Source organism: Acipenser ruthenus, chromosome 5 (genome assembly GCF_902713425.1).
Source record: "Acipenser ruthenus chromosome 5, fAciRut3.2 maternal haplotype, whole genome shotgun sequence".
In the NCBI taxonomy this organism is placed as follows: Eukaryota; Metazoa; Chordata; class Actinopteri; order Acipenseriformes; family Acipenseridae; genus Acipenser; species Acipenser ruthenus.
The window spans coordinates 79740097-79762240 of NC_081193.1; the positions used below are offsets into that span (position 1 = coordinate 79740097).

General features: G+C 37.5%; 1 protein-coding gene across 1 annotated transcript; it reads right to left on the reverse strand.

Annotated features, from left to right (window-relative positions):
* Window positions 1-469: 469 nt before the first annotated feature.
* Window positions 470-21825, reverse strand: ccnc (cyclin C). Its single transcript, XM_034003566.3, has 12 exons — window positions 21625-21825; window positions 20435-20541; window positions 19797-19881; window positions 18897-18966; window positions 18727-18778; window positions 17894-17949; window positions 17254-17289; window positions 12280-12371; window positions 6563-6630; window positions 3604-3683; window positions 2409-2527; window positions 470-2162 (listed from the first exon to the last, which is right to left on the reverse strand). Exons 1-12 carry the CDS (start codon window positions 21654-21656, stop codon window positions 2108-2110), a joined length of 852 nt encoding a protein of 283 aa, XP_033859457.1. The 5' UTR covers window positions 21657-21825; the 3' UTR covers window positions 470-2107.
* Window positions 21826-22144: the final 319 nt, after the last annotated feature.

Sequence of the window (22144 nt, forward strand, 5' to 3'; positions counted from 1 at the left end):
TTAAATCTGTATCTCAGATATGCATTTAAACTTTTATTATTATTATTACTAAAGTTCCATTTTACCTAAACTATACAAAATGAAGCATTAACAGCTCATCTACAACATCTTTAAGTAATACTTTATTTATATCATTTAAAAACATGGTACTAAAACAAGTGCACCGTTTAAAAAAAAAAAAAAAAGGAATATATATATATATATAGGTTTATGGAATGTTGACCTAATAGGCTTTTTTTTTTTTTTTACCAGCAGCATTGATGGAAGCTGAATGCATTAGAAAGAATACAAATCAATAAAGGGAGTGAAAGTATGAAGTCTAACAATGTTTAGCAAAAAAAAAAAAAAAAAGAAAAGATTTTCAGGTTAGCACAAATATAACCAAGCGTGCAACATGTTAACATGTAGCAATTTCTGAACTTCAGCAGTTATTTTAAAACACTGCTTTAAGCAGCTGACTTTGGAGTAGTTGTTAAGGCTATTTTAGACAGTTTCACAGTCTATTTAATATTCAAGTTTTTTTTTTTTTTTTTTAAATCAGCAGCTTACTGTTAAGGCATTCAAGCTTACATTTCAGAAGATAAAAAAAAAGAAAAAACATTTCCTGTTGTTTTCATAGGACACGGCTCGTAGTGAATTTACTATTGGGAACAGCCCCAACACACAAGTCAAATTGAAAACAAAATGAACACCCACTTCAACAACATTTGAAATAACTTCATACACACTGGCTGGCAAGTATAACAATTATAATAACCATGACTGTTTGCTGTCTGCATCACACGGCATCATAAACTTTCCCAATCTCCAGAAAGCTTTTAAAAGTATATTGTTGTCCCATCCAAAACAGAAAGGGCCCTTAAACTGCAATAATACCCATCAAATAACCAATGAATACTTTTAAACAATCTCCACTTATAAAACCAGATTAGCACTCCGTTTGACCTGCTTCATAACAGAACAGAATAGATGAACAATTTATAGATTTACCCAATTAGTTCCTTATGTATAATTCTATTTATTTTCTAGATTTAAAAGGTTTAAGAAGTATCCAGACTAAGAAGTTTTGACATATATATTGTTTTTCTTAACTGTAGAGTACACACTATTTCCTCCTTAGTGCAAAATATCTGCTGTGTGCAACAATGAGCAATCAGCATCATTTTTACTCCACAAAAGGTATGAGAAGTATGATCAAAATATATTTTAGATACAAAGTGGGCATGTGTTATAACAAAACCTAATTGTGAGTAAGAACAAAAAGATCAAGAAATTCAAACCCCAGTCTGCTGTTTCAAAAAGACAAATGTGCAGATAGCTTACCAGGGAAAGCATATGGTTGTCTAATGCAAACAATGCCAGTATGACTTATTTTATATCCTCCTTCTTTATGCTAGCTTCTATAAAATCCCCTTCCCCTCTCCTGCATAAGTCTTACATTCTCACACATACAAATTAAAAGTACAGTACCAATTTGCACCAAACAAGATGGTGCATTGTTACAGCACATGGAATTATGTCCACAGTAACTTGTCCAAGTACAGAAGTGCGCTGGAGGTAAAAGATGAGTTTCATCACATTAGAAACTCCCACCACCACCACCTAAGAAAAGGAGTTTTCAAATAATTTTACAACAGTACATGCTGCATATTTTACTGACTTACAGCTATTCCTTTAGATTATCAATAAAGTTGTACAGCACCCAAATCACTGTACACATATACACATCTGAAAACATCATAAAAAGATTTAAAAAAAAAAAAAAGGCTTCAGTACACTCCTTTAGCTACTGATCATTTTGGTATTTATGGTACATCAGTTTTTACGGTTCCAAATCATACAACACACTACATTGCAAATTGGGACAAGATGTCAGTCACCCACCACGTAATCATAGATGTTTAAAAACCCTTAGTGTAAATGTAGCATCTGAGATGGAACCCCCCCCCCCCCCGCCCCCAAAAAAAAGGTTGGTCCATACAATAGGCTGCCAACTTCTTCACCCATGATAATGATTTTTTATTTTTTTTTGTATATATTGCTCCCAGTTTCACATATATTCTGCTCAAATATCCTCTGTGGTCACAGTCCTCGCTTCCAGAATGTCCTACGATTGATTGTAGGAAGAGTTTTGATTTCCATTGGAACTCTGATCACTCTCACTGTAAAATAAAACACCGAGGTCAGCACACATGGAGTAGCATGTTGCAAGACTCAAAAATGCATTAAAAGGCATGTTGATATTGAAAAGGATAAGTTTGTACAACATAGCAATCAATCTTGATCTACAACAACATTTCTATTTTACTTAGCAATATAATACCTAGTCTGAACAACTGGCAATATTTTGTTAATGCAAAAATACTGACATGATTGACACAAAGGTACAGCAGCGAGTTACAGATTACCTGTTTGGAGGAGGCTTTGGTTTAGGCATCTTGTTGAGAATAGCAGCCATTTCTTTTCTATCATCAAAGTTCTTCCACTGGTCGTACAACTTCAAAATAACTCTGATTATCTCAAGGATCTAGATATACATTGCACAAGGTTAAAAAAATGATTTAAAGATGTAGGAACACAGAAGTTAACATGTTTCTCACACAGATTTTAAGATGTGCATACTGTAAATCAAATAAACTGCTGTTACAATAAAGGTTAATAAGCATCTCAACCTATATTAACTGCAAATTCTAAATGGAAAAAACTACAACCTGATTTAAAAGACATGAAAGAATAAATAACATCAACTATTTTTACTGATGTTTTAAATTTCTCTTGAATGGTCATGCTGCTCCAATATTATCATAATTTCTCTATGAGACCTATGTATCTGTTACCTGGTTTTGAGTGTGTCAGATACCCCTTTCACACACAAATGTGGCTACTGAGCCGTCTCAGAGCTGTTTCAAAAAGTCTAAAAATACCCATTCACACAGCATGAAATTGCGCAATCTATGCCAGTATAATACCGTCATAACCCTTTCACACAACCAAAGGGATCATGCGAGTTCAACTTTCAAACCTGTCAGTCAACAGATTGTTTTCATGGAAGCGGTTGTATCCACACTCACACATCATGATGGCGATTTGCCCATACATTACAGCATCATGCAACGTCCCTTCTATCTGTGAATTCACCTCCTCGTCAGCCTGTAAAGTTAACAATTCTTTAACTTCTTGTTTTTGAAAAAAATTAAAGCGTGCAACACCGACGACAAAAAGGCCCAACATGTCTGGTATAGTCATGTGGGGTGTTAACTTTCAATCCATGCCCACTATAACGTTTCAGTACCGGCATAGAATTTCACAGACAGTTAAGACGGTTCAGAGCCATCATATTTTATGCCATCTCTGAACTCCCTCGCAAGGGCGTTCAGAGACGACACAAAATATGACGGCTCTGTGACGGTATAGGCAATTCACACAGATTAAAATTCCACATCAGTGCCGGTTCTGAGCCGTCATAGCTCGTCTGTGTGAAAGGGGTATAAGAATCCTAACTACCGGGACTGAACAGACATTTCATTCAAATCATGTGGTAATGACACCTTTCAACTCTGCTTACCCCACCTACCCTTTTTTAAAAGAACAGCTTACTCTTACCTTTTCCATGTCGACAGAAAGCTCAGCAAACCACTGCCTTGCATCCTTTTGCTGCACCACACAAGCAACATGTAAGCAAGCTTAAAAATAAAAGGAGCATGTCCAAATTAATAAACTTCCAATTCTACTGGCTAATAGTGTCACATGACCTAATGTTTGTATAGGTTATTGTAGTGAAAAACTGTTCTTGGGTAGAAAAAGTGACCTCCACTACATTTTATATATAAGTGCTGGGGCGAACTGGGATTTCCATGTTTGGATATTCGCTCAAATTAAATATTCGTTCGTGTATTCATTCGTTTTCAAAATATATTGCTCAGAACACAGGCAGACAGCATGTGTGTGCCTTTATTTTACAGCAAGATATTATAATATGTAACACGTTAAAGTAGAAAAATATTCAAGGAGTGAAGAATACGTTGTGTAGGCCTTACTTCACCCCCAGTGAATGAACTACAAAACAAAAGGATGCAAAATGCAGTTCAAGTTAAACATTGTTTTGCTTATTCCTGAAATAAATAGTACATAAAGTTGAGACTGCATTTTATTTATTTATTTATTTTCATTCCTTGCCATTGCTGTTTCTTCACAGTAAACAGTGGCCATCGACACGTTTTCATAAAGTAATAACATGGTTTACTTGTGCCTTTTTGTAGCTGAACAAGCAAACAATTTGAAATTTAACTTTAAACACTTAAAATAAAACAAACGTGGAAATGGCTTTTTAAAGTGAAGGGGGAAAAACTCATTATATATCACACACACACACACATACAGTGCCTTGCAAAAGTATTCAGACCCTTGACCAGTTCTCTCATATTACTGAATTACAAATGGTATGTTGAAATTTCGTTCTGTTTGATATTTTATTTTAAAACACTGAAACTCAAAATCAATTATTGTAAGGCGACATTGATTTTATATTGGGAAATATTTTTTTAAAAAATTAAAAACTAAAATATCTTGCTTGCATAAGTATTCAACCCCCACACATTAATATTTGGTAGAGCCACCTTTCGCTGCAATAACAGCTTTAAGTCTTATGGGGTAAGTATATACCAGCTTTGCACACAGTGTTGGAGTGATTTTGGCCCATTCTTCTTGGCAGATTTGCTCCAGGTTGTTCAGGTTGGTTGGACGACGCTTGTGGACCGCAATTTTCAAACAGTGCCACAGATTCTCAATGGGATTGAGATCAGGACTTTGACTGGGCCACTTTAGGACATTCACCTTTTTGTTCTTGAGCCACTCCAATGTTGCTTTGGCCTTTTGCTTGGGATCATTGTCCTGCAGAAAGGTGAATTTCCTCCCAAGCTTCAGTTTTTTAGCGGACTGAAGCAGGTTCTCTTGCAGTATTTCCCTGTATTTTGCTCCATCCATTCTTCCTTCAATTTTAACAAGATGCCCAGTCCTTGCTGATGAGAAGCATCCCCACAGCATGATGCTGCCACCACCATACTTCACTGTAGGGATGGTGTGTCTTGAGGCATGGGCAGTGTTAGATTTGTGCCACACATAGCGCTTTGAGTTTTGGCCAAAAAGCTCTATCTTGGTCTCATCTGACCACAAAACCTTTTCCCACATCGCAGCTGGGTCACTCTCATGCTTTCTGGCAAACTCCAGACATGCTTTCAGATGGTACTTTTTGAGTAACGGCTTCTTTCTTGCCAGTGTTATGCAGAGCTCTTGATATGGTTGACTGGTGAACCATTACTACACTCCCAGCCACTGAACTCTGTAGCTCCTTCAAAGTGATTGTTGGCCTCTCTGTGGCTTCTCTCACAAGTCTCCTTGTTTGAGCTCTGAGTTTTGAGGGACGGCCTTTTCTTGGCAGTGCCTGGGTGGTGTGATGCAGTTTCCACTTCCTGATTATTGATCCAACTGTGCTCACTGGGATACCCAAACACTTGGATATTATTTTGTACCCTTTCCCTAATCTATGCATTTGTATTACTTTATCTCTAACTTCTATAGAATGCTTTGGTCTTCATTTTCCTTCAGATTCACAGCCTGGCCAATGATCCTTCAACAGTGGGGTTTTTATCCAGAAAATGTAACAGCAACTTTAATGGTTCACAGGTGGAGGCCAATGGTAAGGTAATTGTGTCCTCGTTAGGGCAATTTCTTTAATCGGTGTAAACTGGGAGCTTCCACAGCACAGGGGTTGAATACTTATGCAAGCAAGATATTTCAGTTTTATATTTTTCTTAAAAATATTTCCCAACATAAAACCAATGTCACCTTACAATAATTGATTTTGAGTTTCAGTGTTTTAAAATAAAATATCAAACAGAACGAAATTTCAATGTACCATTGGTAATTCAGTAATATGACAGAATTGGTCAGGGGTCTGAATACTTTTGCAAGGCACTGTATATATATATATTATATATATATATTATATATATATATATATATATATTATATATATTACACAAAAAGATCATACTAATAATAATAATAATAATAATAATAATAATAATAATAATAATAATGCAAGGTTGTTTGCAAGCAGCACATTGTGTCACTTACATTTTCATGAAAGAAAATGTCCCATGCATTAAATGTTGCTATTAAACTTAAGCATCGTCAGTTGGTTAACCCTGCCTTCTTTCAATGATTGAAGTATATGCCCACTGTGTCACCTCGGGCCAATAGTTTTCCACTAAAACCCTCAATTCCAGTCAATATTAATATATTGTTTTTACATAGAGTATTTTTTGTAGATCAGTGCTTTTGAACAGGAAATGACAATCCTTGGATTAAGTATGCAGCAAAGCAAAACATGCACTTTGCCTATTTTTAAGCACTGATAAATAAAAATAAAAAGTGAGGAAAAAAATTAAGGCTAAAACAAAAAATATAATATTGGATTGTCTCTGAATTTTCATAATTGGAGATGTATTAACTGAAAATGTGCATTCTAGCATTTGTTTTAAAGGCAGTCGATCCTTCTTACCTAGTGCAATCATAAATGGTGGATACAAGAGACAGAGGTCTGTCCTATATGTGTCATTCACAATCCTCCTGCATATGAAAGACAACATTAGTCAAAAGTAAACACTATATACATAGCTGCAGTTCACATTCATTTAAAACATTCTTACAGTAGTTTGCTACAAATGTATTCATACCTAATGAAACTTGTGAAACATAATGCAAGCATATCCAAGTATGACAAAAAGAATAGGCATAAATCCATGTGTTTGATGGATTTGTTTATTTAAATTTTTGATAGGAGGCAAGTCTAATTTACAACCACATTAGATCTACTTCAAGGGATCCTAGTAACTTGAAACACATGATTACGATCTTATAAAGTCCTTAGCTTGATTAGCTTCGTTACTGAAAAGAAATGCCATGGAAGAAACCACAAACATAAACAGCACACAATCACAAGTTCAATACTGTAACTAACTTGTTGTAAATGACAGCATAAGTCTCATGCTAAAACTAGTTAAAAATGGTTTTCACTGAATCTCGGCCATCTGATATTTAGAATTTACCGTCATTTTCTAGAGAACTTAGATTTTGTTCAGCGAACTGGGTTTGAAAAATATTTAGCTTAAAAATAATCCTCTTTGAAATGAATAGTAAGACTAGACTAATTTAATGCCAGATCCCTCCCTTTGTATCTCTCTCCCTGCATGGCTTGAGGCAACATTAATGCAGCTTCTGGTTGAACATTATAATATTATAATATTATATACAGTGCCTTGCGAAAGTATTCGGCCCCCTTGAACTTTGTGACCTTTTGCCACATTTCAGGCTTCAAACATAAAGATATGAAACTGTAATTTTTTGTGAAGAATCAACAACAAGTGGGACACAATCATGAAGTGGAACGAAATTTATTGGATATTTCAAACTTTTTTAGCAAACTTTTAACAAATAAAAAACTGAAAAATTGGGCGTGCAAAATTATTCAGCCCCTTTACTTTCAGTGCAGCAAACTCTCTCCAGAAGTTCAGTGAGGATCTCTGAATGATCCAATGTTGACCTAAATGACTAATGATGATAAATAGAATCCACCTGTGTGTAATCAAGTCTCCGTATAAATGCACCTGCACTGTGATAGTTGGGTTTTTACTTGAGCAATCGAGATAAAGTACCTTGCTCAAGGGTAAGGCAGCAGTGTCCCCCACCTGGGCTATACATATACATACACACACACACAGTGCCTATAGGCTACACCCCCTTGAACTTTTTTCACATTTGGCTGTGTCAGTGCCTCAGAGTTTCATGCATTTAAATGAGGATTTTTTTCCCAGTTATCTACACACCATACTCCACACTGTTAAGGGGAAAAAGTTTTTTTTATTGAGAACAAAATTATATATTAAAAATACAAAACTGAAAGATCATAATTGGTTAAGTCTCCACCCCCCTGAGTTAATACTTGGTGGAAGCACCTTTGGCAGCAATTACAGCTGTGAGTCTGTTGGGATAGGTCTCTACCAACTTTGCACACCTAGATTTGGCAATATTTGACCATTCTTCTTTACAAAACTGTTCAAGCTCTGTCAAGTTCCTTGGGGAGCGTTGATGGACAGCAATCTTCAAGTCATGTCACAAATTTTCGATTGGATTTAGGTTGGGGCTCTGACTGGGCCACTCAAGGAAATGTTTGGGTCGTTGTCATGCTGAAAGGTGAACTTCCGTCCCAGTTTCATCTTTCTTGCAGAGGGCAGCAGGTTTTCCTCAAGGACTTCTCTGTACTTTGCTCCATTCATTTTCCCTTCTATCCTGACAAGTGCCCCAGTCCCTGCCGATGAGAAACATCCCCATAACATGATGCTGCCACCACCATGCTTCACAGTAGGGATGGTGTTCTTTGGGTGATGCGCTGTGTTGGGTTTGCGCCAAACATAACGCTTTGCATTTAGGCCAAAAAGTTCCATTTTAGTTTCGTCAGACCACAAAACTTTTTGCCACATGGCTACAGTCTTTCCTGAGTGTTTTTTTGCATACTTCAAATGGGATTCAAGGTGGGCTTTCTTGAGTAATGGCTTCCTTCTTGCCACCCTACCATACAGGCCAGATTTGTGGAGTGCTTGGGATATTGTTGTCCCATGCACACTTTAACCAGTCTTGGCCATAAAAGCCTGTAGCTCTTGCAAAGTTCCCATTGACCTCTTGGTAGCCTCTTTGATCAGTCTCCTCCTTGCTCGGTCATCCAGTTTGGCGGGACGGCCTGATCTAGGCAGGGTCTTGGTGGTGCCATACACCTTCCACTTCTTAATAAATCGTCTTGACTGTGCTCCAAGGGATATTCAAGGCCTTTGATATTTTGTTATACCCATCCCCTGATCTGTGCCTTTCAACAACTTTGTTCTGGAGTTCTTTTGAAATCGCCTTGGTGCTCATGGTTGAGTCTTTGCTTTGAAATGCACTACCCAGCAGAGGGAACCTACAGGAACTGCTGAATTTATCCTGAAATCATGTGAATCACTACAATTTAACACAGTTGGCGGCCACTTAACTTGGTGTGTGATTTTGAAGGCGATTTCTTACACCTGAGCTAATTTACGATTGCTATTACAAGGAGGGTGGACACTTATCCAACCAAGATATTTCAGTTTTTATTTTTTAATTAATTTTCTACAAATTTCTAGAATATTTTTTTCACTTGGAAGTTGTGGGGTAGGATGTGTAGATAAATGAAAAAAAAAAAAAAAACTATTTTAACCCTTTGCAGTCCTATGTCGGACCTGGTCCGACATTGCAATATTCCTATCCGGTCCAATGTCGGACCCTGTCCGACATCATCAAAAAAACGCAAAAAAAAGGTTTCTAGTCGTTTTTTCTCCGGAAAAAGCCGAGAAAACCATTCAATGGCCGAGTGGGAGCGACAGGAGCCGAGACAAGCCGAAAAAAAAAAAAAGGGCATATCTCTTGAATAGTCATACTTGCCCCTGGCATCAGATAGGGGCGGTCATAAGGAAACAAGCTGGCTGATACTGCATCAGCGCTCAGAGAATATCACTGACATTTGCAGAGCTTTTTTAGATGTTATAGTAATAAAATAATGACTTGGATCGCATTATTGAGGAGTTTGGTGATAAAACGAGTGATCAGGAGATGATTAAAATTAACTGCGCGTGTGAAAATAAATTGGACCGGACGCGCCTGACACGTGCTTAATAAATGGACTGCAAAGGGTTAATGCATTTTAATTCCAGACTATAAGGCAACAAAAGGTGAACATTTTGAATGGGGGTGTAGACTTTCTATAAGCACTGTATATATTACTCGCTTTTTTCACACTGCAGACTGAGTGAGGAAGGGGGAGGGACTTGGGTGTCTGTGTGTGGAGATGACACTTTGAAAGAGAGAAGCAGGATCTGGCGGCAGGAGAATTGAGAGAGTTAAGAGAGGCTGAGTTTGCGAGTGAGAGGAGAGGAGAGGAATGAGAGCCATTGTTCACTAAAAGCTAAAACTAATCAAATAAATACAACGGTTTCCAACTGCTTTGAACCGCAACTGTTATCTGTCTCATTATATCCTGGAAAACCGGCAGCTCAGCGCTACAATACGTAAATGAATCCTGTTTGCCTGTGGGGCACATCATCTTCTACCTCTGTCTCAATCTCCTGCCTGTCACTCAGCAGTGAATGCATGCACCCACACAGTAGACAGCTACTCAAGCATTAATGTATCTTTCTAAACAAGGGATTCAGGGGAGTTCCCTAAAAAAGCTGAATCTCAAATCAATAGTATGATACAGTAATTGTTACAGCTGAATATTTTTAACCGCATATACGCTTGTTTGTTTTGATTACTGTACTGGTGATTGGGGGGCATTTTGAATGTCAGATTATTGTGTGGAAGTTTATACTGTCCATCGCTTACTGTGGGTGAACCACATTAACCCTTTGCAGTCCTATGTCGGACCTGGTCCGACATTGCAATTTTCCCTTTCCGGTCCAATGTCATATTTGAAATAGAGTAAAATACCATCAATATATTTGGAAAGGGCCAATACATTTCTATGGTGCTACATTGATATGTTACAGAATTCAAAAACACAAGCTTGTTGAGTTCCACAATTACAATAAGCATGAGTTAAAAGGCCTTGTTCTTACCACAATGCTGTTCTCAGACTTTTTTTTTCTAACTTTGTTGGTATAATAGGGCAGCAGTGTGGAGTAGTGGTTAGGGCTCTGGACTCTTGACCGGAGGGTTGTGGGTTCAATCCCAGGTGGGGGATACTGCTGCTGTACCCTTGAGCAAGGTACTTTACCTAGATTGCTCCAGTAAAAACCCAACTGTATAAATGGGTAACTGTATGTAAAAATAATGTGATATCTTGTAACAATTGTAAGTCGCCCTGGATTTGTACCGTTTAGCTTAATAATTGTAAAGCGCCTTGGTCAAAGGCGCTATATAAATATAAATAAAAGGGAGTCTACTAAGAAATAAATAATAATAATTATTATTAAATAAAGCATTAAAAAAAAAATTAAAAATCCTTGTTTTAAAAAAATTGCAAAATAATGCCAGTCACATCTACACAACTTTGACAATGTGAAATATAGTTGATGATTTTTTTTTTTATGTTAACTAAGAAATATGCATCACCAATTGCTATTAATAACACTCACTATGCAGCTTCTAACATTTGCAAAGTTTTTTAAGACGGCATCAAGTTTATAGGGGCAGCAGTGTGGAGTAGTGGTTAGGGCTCCGGACTCCTGACCGGAGGGTGGTAGGTTCAATCCCAGGTGGGGGACACTGCTGCTGTACCCTTGAGCAAGGTACTTTACCTAGATTGCTCCAGTAAAAACCAACTGTATAAATGGGTAATTGTATGTAAAAATAATGTATAAAAAAATAATGTAATTGTATGTAAACATAATGTGATATCTTGTAACATTTGTAAGTCGCCCTGGATAAGGGCGTCTGCTAAGAAATAAATAATAATAAACAATAATAATATAAAAAAATAAATACAAAAGTTATGCATTTTCAAACCGTGTTGCTATTTTATTTGTGCCATAATAAAAACAGGAATGCAGTTTCTTATTTGTAACGTACAGTATCTTGTCATCAGTATTGTAGTCTGTAATATGAACATAAGTGTAACAATATGAAAGACTGGTGACAAATAGGGTATAAGTTCAGCGTTACATCCTGATTTGTTTTGGGAGAAAGTCCTAGCAAGTTTGTAACCAAACACATCAAAAAATAAATAACAACCATTACTCTTCTAGTATCCCACAATCCACAGCGTAAGAAAGGATTAACTGACCCAAACACATTTATTTGACTAATCACCTATGAAAATGGGGTAATCTGCTTGTAATCATCAACAATGTGTAAGTTACACGCGAGCTCGGAACTATGTATGCAACTCTCACGTTTGTTCCGCGTTCGCAGGAAACGTGACCAAATTTGAAAAACAAAATCATAGCTAACACGCTTAGATGCATTCTGCACACTCCTCAATCGCCCTCAAAAATATTTAAATGGCTGCGCGTTATACTTTGAAAACTACAGTAAATCAAAGACATATATAAAAGGCCTTTTTAACATGTAAAAAGTGTAGGAAGATTTTTATTATCACATCATATCACATGTCATCTTATAAAAGGTACTTACAAAAAACAAGACTGGGTGAAGCAGAAGTATATTTTTACCATTTAATTCAGGAAATACTGAAGAAAAAAATCTTACCATGCTAGAGGAAGTAACATGTCCTCTTGCCCCATATCCTGTACATACTGAAGAAGAGGTCTATAAGGATGATACACAATCAAACAGCAATCCTGTGTGGAAAATAAACGAAAATATATACATTTCATGCAATATTATACTGAACACAATTGCTAGGTAACTATTAGGAAAAATGCTTAGGAAAAATATAAATAGAATAGTATTGCATGTAGATGTTAGGACTAGAGGTTGACCGATATATCGGCTGATATTTGCCCTTTGACAAAATATTGGCATTGGCCTAAGCAGGGCCGATATTCGGTCGATATTACTTCTCATAATTAGTCCTGGAAATTATTTCATTTTCTCTTCGTATCAACTTTACAAAGAAAAAAACAAGAGCTGCGATTGGTCAGTTTAGTCTACAAGCCAGTAGATAGGCAACCTTCCCACAATCCCTCAAATGACATAAGATTCTGCTTCAGAACTGCTCGAGATCAAGTATAAGAACAGACATATCCATTATTCGCAGAAGCAACGTGTGGAAGGTAAGGAAATAATGATTTATTCCTTAATACTAACATTGATTGTATTTCTGTGAGCGCTCCAAACAAGAAATGGAGCAACACTCGCTCGATAAGTTAAAATATATACTTTATTGGATTCAAAGCATGAAAAAATGTCCAACGTTTTGGCCGTGCATTCAGCCTTCGTCATTTATTTCCAATATTCTTATATGCAAATTGTAACATTTCATTTTGAATCAAAAAATAAAACTGTCGTTATTAATGTGGGATGTAAATAAGTGCCCGTTTTCACCCTCGAAAGCATAAAAAAATCTGTGCATTATTATTATTATTATTATTATTATTATTATTATTATTATTAACAGCATTGCTTACCTGTAAGCATTTATTTATTTATTTATATTTTGCTTATAAAGGGACGCCATCAGATATCCTTAGCATAGGTTGTGATTTAATGCAGTGTTTTGCTTATGTGTTGAAAAAGCAAACAATACAAAAAAAATAAAAAATACACATCTGGGAGATAATGTCCGTGCTTTACTAGCTCATCATTTTACTACAAGGGATAAATGCGACATTTCGGATTGAAGTCTATTTATTTTAGTCAACACCATTGAATTGTATTCATTTTCTTATAAATTAAATGTCACGTTTATTTTGATTATTTTTACTTGTGGTAAACTTGATCACTGGTCAGTAACTATACACTGTGGATTTTATTAAGGTGTCCTATGAAACTAAAACTACATTTCATTTGTCAGCAAGTACATATGTTCAACCTTTACAACACCTGTGCATTATTTCTACTTAAGAGATTTTAAAGTCTAAAATAGAAAAAAGGCTTGCGTGTTATTAATTATTAAGTTGTACATATTGTAGCGATCTCAGTTAACGCAGGCAGGCGCATCACACAGGGCGAGGCAATCCACACACTGGCGGAGGGCGGGCGTGAACCCAGGACCTCTTGCACCAAGGCATAGCACCGATACCGCTGTATGAAAGAGCCGGCTCCATTGCAAGGAGCGTATATCGGACTTATGTCTTCCTGTGTGATGCGCACACAGGAAGAGTTTGGTCTCCCCAAACACAACATAATACAGTCTGTCCCAGCTCGCTGGAATTCAACTTTGCACATGCTACAGAGAATGACAGAACAGAAACGTGCACTAAATGTTTACTGCAGTGAATATGGACATTTTCCATGCATGACTAATGATCAGTGGGACATTGCCTCACATATAGTGTAAACTAACTCCTGTGGAAATTTCTCTCAAAATGAGCACAGCTGACGCCTCTTCATCTTGCATAATTCTGAGTGTCACTGTTCTAAAATGCCTATTTCAGGATGAAGGACCTCCTCCACATGAATTCAAACTATGCGCAGCACAATGCTGCGGAGCCTTACCAGATGGTTCTCTGAAAAAGATGATGTCAAATCTGTGGTACTTGCATGTGTGCTTGACCCCAGTTATAAAGGAAGGACATTTTCATCTGTGCGTATCTGTCACACGGCTGGCTGAGTGGTGACGTCAGAACCAGGAAATGAATACACAGAGACAGGTCAGATGAGGTGAAATGATGAAAGCGCTGTTGCGTGGTTTATTATAAATAAAAGGTTTAAACAAACAGAAGACAGGACACGGCACTGGAGGCCGAATAAAACATAAACAAAACGGACTAACACTTAAACAAACGGTGGACGGACAGACAAACAAACACGGTGAGTCAAACAGTTATTATTATTATTCTTTTTGTTATCGTTTATTTTACCTCCTTCTCCACACCCGTTCTCCATTCACCGAACACACAACCCCGAGTGAGTAAAACGTGCATCTATATATACTGTTGTGCTGGGATTCAATTACTAATTAATTATTCACTTGAATCCCAGAACGTGAATTAATTATGTGCAACCTCGTGCTCACATATTATATACTTTAAATGCACGTGAAGTGATGTGCAATCCCGTGCCTAAATACAATTATACATTTTAAATAACTCGTGCTGCACACACCCATTTATATCCCGTGCAGCCATCGCTATACACCAACATTAACACACCACACGCAACATACAACACAGAAATGCACACAGGGGCGGAGCGCATTGCCACATACACCCCCCCCCTTGTGTGCAGCACACATGGCCTCAACGGCCACCTCCCCCCTTAAAAGCCCAGCACAAAGTCCTGGGCCAGGACCGGAGGCTTCAAGGGGCCCACAGGTTGTAAGGCTTTCAGCAGCAATGCTGACAGCGGGGTGGCATACTCCTGCCACTCTTCTGCTGCTGGTGGAAATGCCGGCAGCTTCCCAGCTGACAGCGGAAATGCTGTATGCAGAGACATTAATAGTCCCCAGTCTGGCTCCTCCAGCCGGGGTAGTCCTGGCATCAGAACGGCTGCTTGGGGGTGGTCTCCTGACCTCCCCCCTTCTTTGTAGCTGGCAGCTCCCTCTTCCGGGGCTCCAGCCACAGTACCTCCTGCAGCGAAAGTGCTGCACTGGGAGCAGGTCTCCTGACCTCCCCCACGATCTCCGGCAGCGAAACTGCTGCTGGGGTTGGTGGTCTCCAGACCTCCTCCCCCTTCTTCGTGGCCGGCAGCTCCCCTTGGTGGGATTCTGGCCACAGTACTTCCTGCTGCGATGCGGAGCAAGAGGCAGCCCCGGGCGATGCGGAGCAACAGGCAGCCCCGGGCGAAGCGAGGCTGGCATCCTTGGGCGGTGTCGGAGTCAGGACCAGTCGTGGTGCTGTGGTTGGCCACTGTGGCAGTGGCGGTGCTGGCCCTCTTCGTAGCCACTGCAGCCAGGCTGTTTTCCGCTGTGCTCCCCTCAGCAGACTATGCAGTGGTTGCTGAAGAATGTCAGCATCAAGTCCTGGTACTTTTTCTTGTGAAGGGAGAGGCAGCTCCTGCACCTCTTCCCCTGGTGGTGATGGAGGCAGAGGTAACTCCTGCTCCTCTCCTCTTGGGGGTGAAGATGGTGTTCGGGAAGTGATCCCAGCATGCATTGACCCTCTGCTGGTGGAAGTAGATCCAGCAGGCATTGACCCTCTGCTGGTGGAAGTGGACCCAGCAGGCATTTTCCCTCTGCTGGTGGAGATGGGGACAGCAGGCATTTTCCCTCGAGCCCAGTGAGGGTGCAGGTAGGTGTGGCTCCTCCTACTTGGAAGTCAACCTGCTGGGGAAGTCCCATATCGACAGCCGAGTAGTTGATTACCACGGCTGCCGGGTTCACAAAGGGCACTGGGTAGTAGTGTTGTTCCCAGTGTTCCCAATGTTCCCCATCTCTGGCCCACAGCAGGTCAACAACTGTCTTAAAAGCACAATACTTTAAAATGCAACTGTGCAATACACAGTCCAACTCCTTTCATGTCTTCATTGTATATAACTTGCTAACATTGTTGACATTTCAATGACTGTTGCTGTTTTGTAATTCACGGTTATCCCCACCCCAAAAACACCAATGCTAAAAATGAACACACAACAGGCAAATTATTAGTTTTGCTCAAATTCTTACACCAAAAAAAAAAAAAATAGAAGATAACAATAGTGAACGAAACACAATCTTGAGAAGTGCATCGATTTCTGTTTTCATTTATTTTTGTGTACTACATTCTCACTACCTTACATAGTTCTGCTTTTTAACTAGTAAAACATGTTCTAAGGGGTTAGAATGTGTATGCTTAAACTGCATCCCTTTTTTTTCCCCCCTCGGAATTGAGTGTCCAGCAACGCACCATAACAAAACTGCAAATCCTTTGCAACTGTAAATTTAAAGAACATGTGAAACTATATAAAGTCTCTCAACTGTAAACATCTAACATTATGTACACCCAGCTGTTTTTTTTTTTCTTCAAAGCCACAGTGTTTGTATAGGTTGTACGTTGCTTATTTGTGCTGTTGTATCTAAGCCTTTAGTCTAATTATGTGTTAGTCAGTAGTGTGTGACCAAATTCAGTAAAGCAAAACAAAAAAAATACCCTGAATATTTATTTTTTGCCAAATTACCCTTTGTATTTTTTCATTATGAAAGTTTGTTGTATTTAAATTTGATTTATTTTATACCATTTTATTTATACAATGGAAAAGTGACCTATATTTCATTTGTGTAACAATCTGTGTCTGTGAATCACTCAGAAAACATTGTTTGAGTTTGTTTGAATTAATTTCATCAACATAACATGCTCACTGCATTTCTTTTTCGTTGTTTTATGAATGAGTATGAAATCGCCTCGGTGGCCTTTGGGTGGGTTTATGTTTTGCCCCCTAGATTTGCCTTGGTGACCCTGAATCTCCACGTCCAACAAAAGCAACATTGTCTTGCCCTTCATGACCTTAACTTCATGCCCTGCAACATATGCAATACACTTTAAATGTATGGACTGCTTGGACTATAAAACAACTTGTCATAAAAACTACAGATTTTCCTCATAGACTACAGTACTCTTTGTTCACATTCAATACTGTACTCACCATTAGTTCTAATAGATAGAATTCACATTCCAGTATCTAGAAAATAAAACAATTAAGAATAAAAATATCAAGAAGTTAGCGAAATATAAAATAGGCTGGGGAAGCTTAATACAAACAAGTAAACCAGAATCTTTAATACTGTACATGTATGGGGGGGAAATCAGGGGGAGGGCGATGTTTTGAGTAACATATCACCTCTATCTTTTTTCTGATTCACTCTAACTAACATATTGACATTCATGACTTCCAGTATACTGTAGACTGTCTCCCCTCATCCCCAATAGACAGCACTCCTACTATATCATTTAACAAATACAAAACAAATATGCTGAGACTGCAAATGTCAAGAATCCAACACCAACCAAATTATTTCATATAGTACTGTAGCTTGCCCAGTAACTTCTAAATATATCCTGTGGTATGTAACAATCTCATTTGACATTGTATACTGCAGACACACTATTCCACACAGGATTTTCAACTACCGACAAGTTTAGCTTTTCTTCTGTGTAAAACACTGTACTTTAAAAAGGGGTAACACTTCCCTTGTGACCAAGCGAAAAGAAGCAACATCAATCTAAAGTACATATTGCATCCATGAAAACCATTGCAGGCCCATTTTTAAAAATGTAATACCTACATGATTCATCCTGTATGGGAACTCCTTTGGGAAGGCATATGAAAACCTAGTTTTTACTGGAAAAACAAAAAAGTGAGATCCATCAACCCAGCAGTAATACAATCCTAAATACCGGTAGTTATATACTCTTTTTACTGCCCACTTACCATTGCTTAGTTGAAGTTTTGGTATGCTCTGAAGCAGGTATATAACAAATCATTAGAGAAAGAGAGACATTACTTGTTTAAAACAGCACTTTTTATACTTCTTAATCACACGAGGCCTTTACCACTTATTATCCCCTGCTGGAAATGCACATCTCTGATGTGGGGTATAGTGGAGATGGGCATACATAAATAAAACCTGCCAGCAACCTTCTTTAGAAAAAAAAAAAGTGTAATATAATACGAGTCTACCTGCATGTCTATCCATCTGTGAGTGTGTTACACTAAACTTTTTTTAGATTTGTATTTGTACAGTTCTGATAAAACGTGCACAAATTACTGAGAGTACAGTACCCTAATCTGAGGGTTTAGGGACATTATTTTGCACATGTTAATGAGAATATCATAATGTAAGGGGAAAGGGAGGCATCAGGGTCTATGTCCAATTTGCTTGTGCATACAGTAGATATAGGTCAGTTCTTAGCTTATTTTTTTATTCACTCAATGTAAAATAAATAGATTTTTTAAATACACCACTACAGAGAAATAAATATCCCAAAATAAAGCATAATAAACAAAGTGGGACTATGACACTATAGCTAAGTTAATAAGCAGATTTCAAATCATTGGTTGTCATTCTTTATAAATCAATTGACGCAAGTAAAAAGGTATGAAGATCAGTACACTTACATACAGATGTAGCAGCTGATATCAACCGGGTATTCGAGACAACACCAAATTCCTAAAAAAAAAAAAAAACACCACCACCACAAAGACATAAAATGAGCTTCTGAGTTAATGCACTTCTGAACAAACAAATACTGCAACTTAATCAAAGAGTAAACAAAAACTGACATTACCTCTACTTTGGATGCCAAGAACACACAGGTTGGAGCCATGAGAACAGGATCTATACTTTTAAGCGAATATCTGAAATAACATAATACGTTAACAGACTTAGCAGTTACAGCTCTGATCTTCAAGTTTAATCAAAGAAACATAAGTAGCAACAATTTTTAGTTCATTTGTAACAGTAATTTGTAACAATACAGTAGAACCTATCATATCCAATCCTGTAAGATACAATACTTTCTATTCAGTGGTATAGTGGTAAATAAAAAAAGTGGGTAAACGCCCAATTTGGTGGAGTTGAACAGACAGATTGAACAGATAAACATGAACAGATACATTGTTACTGGCCCTCAGCATTCGTTAACCCAGGATTTGCATATCACCGGAGAGTATAAATAAGTAAACTCTGTATCCCTTATATGGAAGTGGGTAAACGCTATATTGCCTAAATGAAAAGCGGGTAAATGCTGTTTACCTGCGTATACCCTCGACTACACCACTGCCTCTATTAACCGATGGGCTTCTGGCACGTGTCATTTACACATGCTGCTACCAACTAAACAGTACAGATGGAAACTGATCAATGCACATTTTAGTATAGGCCTAAGAGAGTAAATTCAGCTCCTGGCAAGACGGAATGGAGTTTGACACACTGATGTACCCGACATTGTTAATTTATAATGTCCCGATGTTAATAAAGCAACTACAATGCAGTTTAACGACTCCCTCCGAGACAGGATATTTTCAGATATCCGACGGACCCTTAGAACCAATTACATGAGATATGACAGGTTCTGCTATATATTAAAATGCTCATATAATCTTCAATAAAACCTAAGTATAGGAAAAAAATAATTTAACAAAAGTGTCTTCAGTGATTTTAGTACAACTGTACAAATATTTCTTACCTGGCATAGAATCTCTTAAAGTAAACAGTAGCAGTTGCAATAACCTGTTGTCTGAGCTTCAGGTGTTCTCCTAAAGCTTGAATAACTGTGGGTGAAATGTTTATTAGTAGACATTCCAATATTTCATCAAACAGATTTGTATTACTGGGTGGGCTCATTTACACCAGATCACAGGGTAAAGTTTATAAATCAAAAGCACTACTGAAGTTAAATAGATTTTCCTTCCAAATATAATCTCATTTTAAGTTTAAATATATTTAATCTGTGAACATTTTCAGATTTATTTTCAAAGTGTTCAGAATAATTATTATTGTGTCTAGGCAGAATCAAATGTACTACTACAGTAAAAGCTGAAATAGTTTTAAAAGTTCTGGTCTCATTTATCAAACTATTATCTCCTAATACTGTAACACTATTTGTCATATCTATCCCAATACATCTTGTTAAAGTCTATACAGAAAAAGCACTCACACCTACAGTACATAAATATTACTAATGCGTAGCATGCCATCATACATATGTCAAGGTCTGTATTTAAACAAGCAAAAGATCACACTGGAGAGTTTATATAAATATAATTATACCAGCAATAGCCTCACTCCTTTATCAATCAGGGTAATTTGGTAGAACAGTTTTACCATTGGCAAAGAAGATCTGCAATTTCCAATACTCTTCTTCTGCCAAAAACTTCAGGTCCTTCTGTCGTTCTTTCATCAAATCCTGTTTGTCAAGGACCCACTGCAAACTGAAAAGGACAAGCAATATCATAAAGTGACATTCAAACATTATTTAAATACTTTTTTTCCCCCAGTTTGGTTCATTGTTAAAACATGTTCAAATGTAGCATCATTGTTCAGCATTGTGCTTAAATCAAGCATGCTCTATTATACCCTAAAATAAGCTAGTGCTAATATATTGTCAGTCTGCTACATTAATTTTACTTAAGTCAGACTGTAAACCAGGAAAGCTGCTACATTATTAATTTAAAAAACCTAGCTACCCTGCAATGCTGGCACAAAGCTTCCTTTTCCAGTCATGTACCATAGTTTACAAGCCAAACGTGGTGGGAACACCGTGGCTGGGCATGGAGTTCCTCACTTGCTCTCTTACTATGTTCTGGTGTATTTGAAAGGTGGTATAGCCTAAAAACATGTACATGTGTTCTAAAATGGAATATGAAAATAAAATAAAATAGCCTATATAAGAGGTGGTAAAACGTAAATTCTGAAGAAATAATAACGTTTATTTACATATAAGTTATGCACATCAGGGCTGTACGCGAATGTCCGTTTTTATGAAAAACACAATCTAGTGCTGTGGAAAACAGTATTAGTTAATGACAGCAAGCAGAATGGCAGGCAGAAAGAAAGACCTGGCCTATCAACAAAAGCATAATCTGCATCCAAACAAATATGAACGGCAACGGAAACAGGCTCAAAGGCTATGCCATGAATGATGCCGTCTTCTTTTACTACCATTTGTTTTTATAACACAGACGTCGATGTTTAATATGACCACATGTATCCCTAATCTGTATTTCTGTGCAAAATTAGACGCCGTTGTGGATGTTGCTTAAATTTTAAATATCAGGAGGAGTTATATATAAAGTTACCGCGACAGTACTGTATGTTACTTAAACGATACCTTACTTTTTTTTTTTTTCTAAGGTGCTGATTTTGGACAATACAAACTCGCAAATAGTTGGGTATGTTAAAATAAAAATTTCAATTAACAACCAATTGTGATTAGATTAAAGCAAATGTACCATAGGCCCAGCAAATAACATATTTACTTTTATATATATATGTCATCCGGGAAGGTTACTTACTAATGTGAGCTTTGCCAGAAGTTCCCCGCCATGACGTAGAAAATATAAGCTATTTTAAATGAAAACGGAGTTGCTATTTTATTCGCACAGTATCTCTGAAAATCAACACAAATCTAATTCAGCTTGGTGTGCACACACCTAATCGTTCCTGCCCAACAACAAGCACGGCACAAAATGTGTCCCAGCATTACGGTCCCCGGCTGGGGAGTAACTAAAATCATTCTGATTTGCACAACTCATTATTTTTAACGCCAGACAAACTAGAATATTTAATTAGATTTTTTTCATTACAGTAATCGTTTTGTAGTAGAAGGAGATTTTTTTTTTTTTTTTTTTTTTTTTTACATCAAACCAATAAAGTATATGGAAAATCTTTGTTCAAAATGGAAAAGTCAAATATGCCCTCCCAATGTTAAAAACTGTGTACACTTTCTTGAAATGCTAGTGTTAACAAAGTAATGGTGACATCATACCCTCCAACATTTGAGAGATGTAAATAGGTAGATTTGTGTGGCATTAA